This window comes from Hypanus sabinus, chromosome 16 (genome assembly GCF_030144855.1).
Source record: "Hypanus sabinus isolate sHypSab1 chromosome 16, sHypSab1.hap1, whole genome shotgun sequence".
Taxonomy (NCBI): Eukaryota; Metazoa; Chordata; class Chondrichthyes; order Myliobatiformes; family Dasyatidae; genus Hypanus; species Hypanus sabinus.
In genome coordinates, this window is record NC_082721.1 from 76631455 (window position 1) to 76641242 (window position 9788).

The window sequence follows — 9788 nt, forward strand, 5'->3', positions numbered from 1 at the left end:
TTGAAAGATGTTCTGAGGTGTCGGCCGAGACAGAGAATACAGGGTCACCAGATGCTACAGGGATTTACACAGGTGTAGTTTTATCCTCCCTTTCAGAGTATGAATAAAAGGGGTTGAACTCAACTGAGTGAAGCATCACTATCTTTAATGATGGTAGCCATGAACACAAACACACTCAATTTTTTTTCAGCTGACAGATCTCTCAACTGCTTCCAATCCATTACTGTCCTCCCTTGACCACAACACTGCTCTCCAGATGTGGTCTCACCAGCTCCCTATGTAATCACTCATGCTCTTTTGTAACTAAATCCCTGATCAGTACATGGTAACATTAATAGATTTCCTCTTTACTTGCTCCATGCACACATCAGTCTTTTGTGAGTCAGCCACAACACCTGGGAGTTCTGCAGCCTGTCACCATTGCAATACAGGTGACACCACATTATGAAGGATGGGGGTGCATCGTGGTGATCCACAATGCAAAAACTTCATCGAAAGGCAAGTTGAAAAACAAATTCTAGTTATTTACTTCTTTTCCCCACATAAATTCTACAAGAGTGGATTTTATCCCATATCTAAATTTCTGTGTAGTGATTTTGCGAGGGCAAAGTTCCTTAAAATAAACCTGGAACATATTTCTGGTTTACTTGACCTGCGAGCATTATTTCAGGTTTCCTCACTTTGCAGATCTCTACATCTCCACTCGACACAACTTATCTGTGTGTCATCAGTCTCTGCAGGCAGCCGAGGCTGCAGCTCTGGTCCCTCTGCACACCGCTTGCTATCCGGAGAGAGACCCACTTATTCCCACTGTTCCCCCATCAAGCTGCATTTCTCCATAACAATCATTCATGCCAGGCACAAGTTCTCTGCAACACCCATTCAGGGATGTCACACCCACCCAGCGCGCTGCACCCATCCATGACAGGTGCACCTGCACCTACACCGAGCCGCCCACTCACAGGGTGCACCTGCTGTCACCTTAGAGTCCCACACACATTACCCCAGCCCCAGCGTGCTCTCCGCTGCTCACTCTCACCCTTCCCCCATACACGCTGAGTGCACCCACTCTCACCCACACTAACCAGCACCCATGATGAAGGTACTTGCACCCACATACTCACAAGAAGATGACCCTTACACTATTTTGTGCCCAGCCTGTACCCGGTACTCATAATGATGTCCCTGTCTGACTGCCCAACTCCCAGTACCCTCGCAATCCACCCCCCACCCTGTCCCAGGCACTCAATCACTCCCAACCAGGGCTCTGACAACCCTCGACCTGAGAACCCAGTCACTCACATGACCCCTGTCCACCACCTGCCCCAAGCATCCAGCCCCTACTCCTCCAAAGACACCAGGCCACCCTTACCCGCAGCAGTCTGCACCCACCCTGGACACAGAGTCACCTATACCACCCCCTACCCCCGCACCCAGACACTCCCAGCTTGGGAATACAGTCACCCACCCAAGTGTACACACCCCTGCACCCAGTGCCACTTCTGCGCCCAACCCCCCTGGCCGAAGCCAACAGTCACGCCACACCCTCCCTCCTCCCTCCCCCACACCCCGGGGCACCTGGTCGACCCCGCCCAGAGGACTCGCCTTGCGCTCGGGACCGCCGCTGTCAGTGACCGGGAGCCGCCGCCTCCTCTCGGCCGCCTCGCCTTCCACCTCAGCCGGCGGCTTCCTGCCCCGAGCCCGGGCCACCTGCTGCTCCAGAACCTCCTTGTGCCGGGCCCGGGTCACCACCACGCTGAGCTGCTCGGCCGGGGGCCGGGACTTGTCCCGGGCTGGGCCCCGCTGTCCGGAGTTCCTGTCCCGGGCCGAGCGCCCGCTCCTCTCCCCGGGCTCCAGCTGCCCCGGGACGGCGTTGCGGTACGAGTGCGAGCCTTTGTAGCGGACCCGCAGCACGGCGCGGGAGCGCAGCAGCCGGTCGAGCTGGCGCCGGGTGCGGCTCGGGGAAACGCCGTGCCGCCGCTGCACCATCTTACAGATCCGCTCCTGGTCCGGCCGTGCCTTCCGCGACCGAAGCCACTCGATGGTCTCGGCGATCCAGCGCCTGCAGTCGGCCTCCGACATCGCGTCCGTCCCGTCCAGTCCGCCCGGGCTCCGATTGCGCGCAAGGCGGAAGCTGAGCTCTCTGCGCCCCGCCTGGAGGGGCGGCGGGCGGGGCTCCAGTACGGGCCGAGAGGCGGGGGGATGTCCCGGGACCCCCAGAATTGGGGGCAGATAACCCGGCACCGCCAGAACGATGGAAGCATTCCGGGATCCCGGTCTGGGGCAATATCCGAGCACGTCCAAAACGGATGACAGCTATCACTGTCACCTCAGAACTAGGCAATGTACCTGGGCTCTCAAAACTGGCGACAGATATCACTGACCACCCCGCTCCTCGAACTGGGAACGGATAACCGGGGTAGTTCCCGAACTGAGGCAATATGTCAGGATCCTTAAAGTATGACAGCATTCAGGAAAAATAAATCTCAAGACTGTATATGGTGATACAGATGTACTTCCATGATAAATTTACCTTCAACTTTGAACCCCCAAACTGGGTCAATATTCTGAGACCCTTGGGACCTGATCCAAGATCCAAATATCACTTGGCCCCCAAATTGACCGGGATCCCCAAAAACCCAGAGTCACTAAAACTGAGGCCAACCTCGGGATCCTCTGAAACTCAGAGTAGATAACCATGGACCCTGAGAGGTTCAGGATGCCAGCTGTCCAGAAATCCCAAATATGGTGAGGTAGCCAGCTGCCCTGAACAAGGATAGATAGTCTGAAGCCCCTCCCTTGGGGCACACTAACAAGGGCAAACATCGTGAAGGTCCCCAATTACAGGCAGATATTAACCACGTCCCCAAAACAGGCAAATAATCTGAGACCCCAAGTAAATGCAGCTACTCCGCATGTGGCTGGATATTGATTAGGAGCTGAAAAGGGGCAGATGATAGCTGGAAGGGAAGGTTTTGGTGAGCAGAAATTCAGGTTAAAAACCGTACAGGACAGTGAAATTGGTAAAGGCACCTGGCTTGTTCCCTCTGTAACTCCCTGGTCCAACTTCCAATTTCATAGCACTTTCCCAAGCCACTCAGGATATGCATCACCTCCCTTTTTACCTTGTCCACTCCCACCATCCGGGGACCCAAATTCACGCTCCAAGTGAAACAGTGATCCACGTGCACTTCTCCCAGCTCAGTGCCCTACATTCGCTATGTGGCCTCCTTGACACTTAAGGACCAACGCAGACTGGGCACCAGTTGGTCCACAGGACTGATCCTAAGCTTTCGGTTGCTTGGCACTTTATTGACCACCCCTCTCCCACTCTGACCTGTTGCTGTAGCCTCCTATAAACCCAATAAACCCAAAGAATGCAGCTCATCCAACACACACAAAATGCTGGTAGAACACAGCAGGCTAGGCAGCATCTATCGGGAGCAGCGCTGTCGACGTTTCGGGCCGAGACCCTTCATCAGGACTAGGAGAATAGGGGATAGGGGAATGCAGCTCATCCTCAGGATGTGCAGTACCTCAGCTCTTGAGGTTCGATATTTTCAGGTAATTGAATTTCTGTCTGTATTGGAACAGGCCATTTCTGCTGAAGGTTATGAGTAGGATATAGTACAGGAACAGACCCTTTGGCCCATCATGTCTATGCCAATCTAAGCAAAACTAAGTACAGCTCAAACACCGTAGATGAATTCACAGAATACACCCTGTTGTAAGATCCCAGATAGAGAGGAGATGTACAAGAGTGAGATAGGTTGAGTGGTGTCACAACCATAACCTCGCACTCAACATCAGCACGACCAAGGAACTGTTTGTGGACTTCAGGAAGGGGAAGACACACCTGTCCTCATCGAGGGATCAGCTGTGTAAAGTTAAGAAACTTCAAGTTCCTGTATGTCAATATCTTAGAGGTTCTATCCCAGCACGTTGAACTAACCTGGACCCACAATACCTCCTTGTTAGTCAAGAAGACACAGCGTTGTCTGCACTTTCCGAGGAGATCGAGGCATGCAAGGCTCCCTGCCCTAACAACTTTCTACAGGAGAACCATCAAGAGCGTCCTGTCTGGCTGCATTATTGTGCAGTGCAGAAGCTACAGGACCCTATAGAGGACAGTAAAACTCCCAAGAGGATCACCAGGGTCTCCCTCCCTATATTTGTGACATTTATCAGAAGTGTTGCATATGAAGAACCCAATTGTTGGGGTTCCCTACCACCCATCCCACAATCTCTTTGACTCGCCGCCATCAGGAAGGAGAAACAGAAGCATCCGGACTAGGACTGCCAGGCTGAAAGACTAACAAATACCTTACCACCACCAAGGTCTCGACACTAGGATAGCAAACTGCTTACTGTTTACCTGTGCTGCACACTACATGCACTTTGAATTGTACTTTATTACTTATTTGTGGTAGAATTTTGTTTTACAGTGTGTGCTGTGTGTGATTTATGTTTTGTAGGTGCGCCTTGGTCCAGAGGAATGTTGTATCATTCGGCTGTATATATGTACAGTCAGATAGCAATAAACTTAAGCTTGAACTTGATGAATGCAGCAGCTCTACTTCATTGGGAGATTGAGGAAATTTGGTATGTCACCAAAGATTTACAAATTTGTATAGATGAACAGTGGACAGCATTCCAATTGGCTGCATTACAGCCTGATATGAAGTCTGGTAAAGCATAGGATCACAAGAGGCTGCAGATGCTCACGGACTCATCCAGCTCCATCAGAGCATAACCCCCCCCACCCCAACATCGAGGACATCTTCAATTAATCATTAAGGACCCTCGCTATCTGATACATGCACTCTCTCGTTACTATGATCTGCGAGAAGTTACAGGAGCTGCAGTAGTCATACTGAACAATTTAGGAGCAGATCTTCCCCCTTCACCTTCAGATTTCTGAATGATCCATGACCCCCGAACCCCTCCTCAGTACTCCCTTTTTTCCCATTATTTATTTATTTTTGTCATTTATAGTAATTTTACATCTTTTCACCGTACTGTTGCTGCAAAACAAAAAAATTACTCCATATGAGTTAATGATAATAATTCTGATTCTGTGCTAATGCCATCTGCCATTCTCTGCCTATTCATGTGACTGTATGTTTGCTATTGTAAGTGTTTCCACCACTTTCCCGGCAACATGTTCCAGGTACCAGCTCCCATCGGTATAAAAAAAAACTTGCCTCACAGATCTTTCAACTTTCCCTTCTCATCTTTAACCAATGTTATTGGTATTTGAAATTTCCACCCTGGGAGAAAGACTCAATTTTCTATACCTTCCATCAGGTCATCCTCAGCCTTCAATACTCCAGAGAAAATAATTCAAGTTTGTCTAACCTCATAATTAGTACTCTGCAGTCTAGTCAACACCCAAGTAAACCTCTCCTGCACCTGCTCCAAAGCTTCCATGTCCTTCCTATACTGTGGGGACCAGAACTACACACAGTAATCCAGAAGTGGCCTAACCAAAGTTTTGTAACAGCTGCAATGTGTCTTCCCAACATTTGTACTCTACAACCTGACCAATGCAGGTAACCACACCACACTCCTTCCTTACAACTTGAAATGTTGGTATTTTCAGGGAGCTTTGGGCTTGCACCCCGTGATCTGTCCATACATACATCAATGTTCCTGAGGACCCTGTTACTACTATACACTTTTCTCTTGCATTTGACCTCCCAAAATGCAATACCTCACATTTGTCTGGGTTAAACTTTATTTGTCATTTCTCTAATGTAGACAACTCTGCCAATTCTTGTGCCATCTGCAAACTTACTAATCAGACCACACTTGTTTTCTTCAAAAGCATGTTTAAATATTACAAACAACAGAGGTTTCATTACTGTAAACTATAAATCCGTATTTTTTCTAAATGCATGCAGAGGGTGAGCAGTTTCAAGTTTCTGGGTGCTTTGTCCTGTACATTTCCAGGTCCGTGTTTCCTCTTTAGCCTGTGTTACAGTTCCCTGGGACACCTGCAATTACCCTTCCTTTGCTGGCACCTGCTGGGGACTGCTTAAAAACAAGGCTGTTCCCACTCCCAGTCTCTCTCTCTCTCTCCCATTCTGCAGCCAGCACTACCACATCACACATCACCCTTTTCCCCTTTGCCTTAACTGTAATTGAATAAATATCTTGTTTGTAATTCCTGTTGTGGCCTGATTCCTTTTGTGTTACTTCCTGAGAGCCAAGGTTGTAACATAATGGGGGCCTGTCTGGGATGCTGATGTTTACCAGCTTGACGTATTGCGTTTGGCTCATGATTATTGCCTTACTGGTCATTCAGACACTAGGAAAGCTCTAGACTGTGTGCTTAGGCATTTCTTCTGGCCTAGTGTGAAGCCCTGATGTAGCACTGTACTGTAGGTCACGCCGACGTGTCAGGTTGTTGATAAGCCTAATCAAAAGATCCCTGTTCTGTTGCTCCTCTACGTCCTATCCCTGCCATTGGAGAACTTTTTGAACGAAGCTTAGTTGATTGTGTTGGTCCACTTCCCTGTGCCAAGTCTGGTAACCACGTGTGCAGCTGCTCAACTTTCTGAGGCTGTCCTGTTGCGTAGAATTGTAACTTCCACCATTTGCAACGCTCTAACTAAACTTTTCACGGTATTTGGCTTACCAAAAGTTGTCCGGTCTGACCAAGGGTGAAATTTTAGGTCTCAACTCTTCTCCCAGCTATCCATCCTGCATTGTACCTCACCTGCTTCCCATCCAGAAATATTTCATCAAACCCTCAAGTCAATGCTGTGAGCCTAATGCAAGGAGTTTGAGAAGGATTGTGAAGATGGCATTCCCCTTCTCTTTGCAGTAAAGGAGCTGACTTCAGAATCCCTTGGTTTCAGTCCAGCTGAGCTTGTGTTTGACCACACTGTGAGAGGGTCTTTGAAACTATTGAAAGAGAAATAGTTGGCTAATGAAACTTCTCCTATTAACCTGTTAGATCATGTTTCTAACTTTTGCTTTAGGCTGAGTAGGGCATGTGAGATGGCTAGGGAAAGCTTGAAGACAGCTCAGGAAAAGATGAAATTTGGTATGATAGGAAGACTAAATATAGTGTTTTCTCCAGGGGTCCAAATACTTGTCCTGCTGCCATGGCCTGTTACTGCCTTGCAGGCTCAAGTACAGTGGGACGTATGTGATTGATCGCAGAGTGTTTCAGTGTGATTACTTGGCAAAGACTCCAGATTGTAAGTGTAAGACGCATCTGTACCATGTTAACCTTTTGAAACCTTATAATGACCGGAAACATGCTCTGTCAGCATAGGTTAAGCCTGTGACTGGGCTGAGGTCCAACTGCAGGTGGTGAGGGAAATGTTGGTGTTGTTTCTAAAGAGATTCCTCAGGGTAGGTTGCCAAATTCCAAAATTCTGGCAGATTTGGACACTCACCTATCTTATCTAAACCTTCCTAAGCACTGCAACATCATTCAGGTAGTCGATCGGAATTCGGCCCTCTTCTGTGATATTCCATCCTGTGCTAATGTACTTCAGCATGATATTGATGTGGGTCATGTGGCCCCTATCAAACAACATCCATACAGGGTAAACCCTGTTAAGGACCTTCTGTGTAAGGAAGTAAGGTATATGTTGGAAAGTTGCATGGCTGAATCCAGCTCATCCCTGGAGTTCCCCTTGTCTTTTGGTTGCAAAATCAGATGGTTCAGTATGTCTTTGCACAGACTTTTGCAAGGTAAACTCTATAATGAAGCCTGGCTCCATCCTCTTCCTCGTCTAGACAATCGTCTTGACCAGATTGGCACTGCATCCTTTGTAACTAAGCTGGATCTCTTAAAGGGCCATTGGCAAGTGTCAATAACCCAGCAAGCCCGTGAGATTTCTGCTTTTGTGACTCCTGATGCTTCTTGCCAGGATAAGGTCATGGCTTTAGGAATGAGGATTGCCCCAGCAACTTTCTAGCGTCTAGTCAATAAGGTGCTGGAGGGAGTTGTAGTTGTGAGGCTTAGCTTAATGATTTGGTCATTTGCAGCTTGACCAGGTCTCAACATAAAGCCCAGCTAGAGGAGGTGTTCAAGCAGTTAGTGGCTGCAAAGTTGACTCTGAACCTTTCCAAGTATGAACTTGGGCAAGCTACAGTTACCTGCCTGGGTAAAGTTGTAGGCCACGGTCAAGTCTGCCCTCTTGGGGCTAAAGTAGAGGCCATTGCAAACTTCGCAGTATCCCAGAGAGAGCTGAAACAGATCCTCGGAATGGCAGGTTACTGTCGAAGCTTTTGTAAAATTGTTTCCACCATTTCTGCACCCCTAACTGACCTGCTTAGTCCCAGGGTTCTTTATGTTTAGACAGAAATATGCCAGCGTGCCTTTGAGAATTTGAAGGCATTGCTGAGAGGTGCCCCTGTTCTAACAGCTCCTGATTTCAGCAATCCCTTTAAGCTAGCTGTTGATGCTAGTGATGGTGGTGTTGAGGCTGTGTTTCTCCAAGATGATTCTCTGGGCATGGGGCATCCTGTGTGCTATTTCTCTAAGAAATTTGAGGTCCATCAGAAGCACTACTCCACAATAGGGAAGGAGGCTTTCACCCTGATTCTGCCCCAAATTATTTTGATGGATGTTTTGAGGGTATACAGACCATAACCCTCTGGTCTTTCTCTGCAGCAAGAAGAAATCTAACCAGTGCTTAATGTGATGGTGTTTATTCCTGCAGGGGTATGACCTGAAGCTTTGCCACATCTGTGGAAGGGAAAACAAGGCCATTCTCTCTTGCCCATTCTGCGGCTGACCGTCCAACATCCCACATCACCTATTGTGGCCTGACTCCTTTGTGTTACTTCCTGTGAGCCGAGGTCGTAACACTCAGTGTCAAAATCTCTGAAGATCTACCTCTGGTCCAACATATTGATGCAATTACTCAGAAGGCATGACAGCAGCTCTATTTCATTAGGAGTTTGAGGAGACATGGTGTGTCATGAAAGACTCCAGCAAATTTCTACAGATGTACCTTGGAGAGTTTTCTAACTGATTGTATTACTGTCTGATATGGAGGGGGCACTGCACAGGAACAGAAAAAGCTGTAGAAAGTTGCAAACTCAGCCATCTCCATCACAGGCGCTAACCTCCCTAGCTCGGAGGATACGTTCAAAAGGTGATGTCTCAAAAAGGCAGCATCCATTTTTAAAGACCTCTGTCACCTAGGACAAGCCCTGGTGTCATAGCTACCATTAAGGAAGGGGTACAAGAGCCTAAAGACATATATTCAATGCTATAGGAACAGCTTCTTCCTCCCCAACATCAGATTGCATCAGATATACAGTTTAGTGTGTGTGTCTATATAATATATATGTTTTGTAATTTAGTTTTCTTTATTGTATTGTACTGTATTGCCCATTCCGTATAGCCCCAATCTCCTGCCTTCTCCCCATATCCCTTCATGTCCTGACTAATCAAGAATCTATTAACCTCCACCTTAAATAATGACTTAGCCTCCACTGCCATCGAAAGCAATGAATTCTGTAGATTCACCACTCTCTGGCTAAAAAAATATTCCTCCTTATCTCCATTCTAAATGGATGTCCCTCTATTCTGAGGCTATGTCTTCTAGTCATATTGGCTGCAAACCTTGCCACAAAGCCAATAACTTCATTATCTCAATCACTGATATAATGTAAAAAGAATTGGTCCCAACACAGACCCCTGTGGAATGCCACTTGTCACTGGCTGCCAACCAGAAAAGACTCCCTTTATTCCCATTGTTAGCTCCTGCCAATCAGCGAATGCTTTATCCATACTAGTAACTTTCCTGTAACACCAT

At 47.8% G+C, this 9788-nt stretch overlaps 1 protein-coding gene across 2 annotated transcripts in view; it reads right to left on the minus strand.

Moving 5' to 3' along the window:
* LOC132406460 (protein Niban 2-like) overlaps positions 1-4573 on the minus strand; it is a 174572-nt gene extending 169999 nt beyond the window's left edge. Inside the window, exon 1 of one of the 2 annotated variants that reach the window (XM_059992175.1) lies at positions 1606-4573. In XM_059992175.1, the coding sequence (XP_059848158.1) occupies positions 1606-2082 (477 nt within the window). In that variant the 5' untranslated portion in view covers positions 2083-4573. The remainder of the gene's footprint in view (positions 1-1605) is intronic. The other variant, XM_059992174.1, reaches the window with a different exon arrangement.
* Between the last annotated feature and the right edge of the window lie 5215 nt (positions 4574-9788).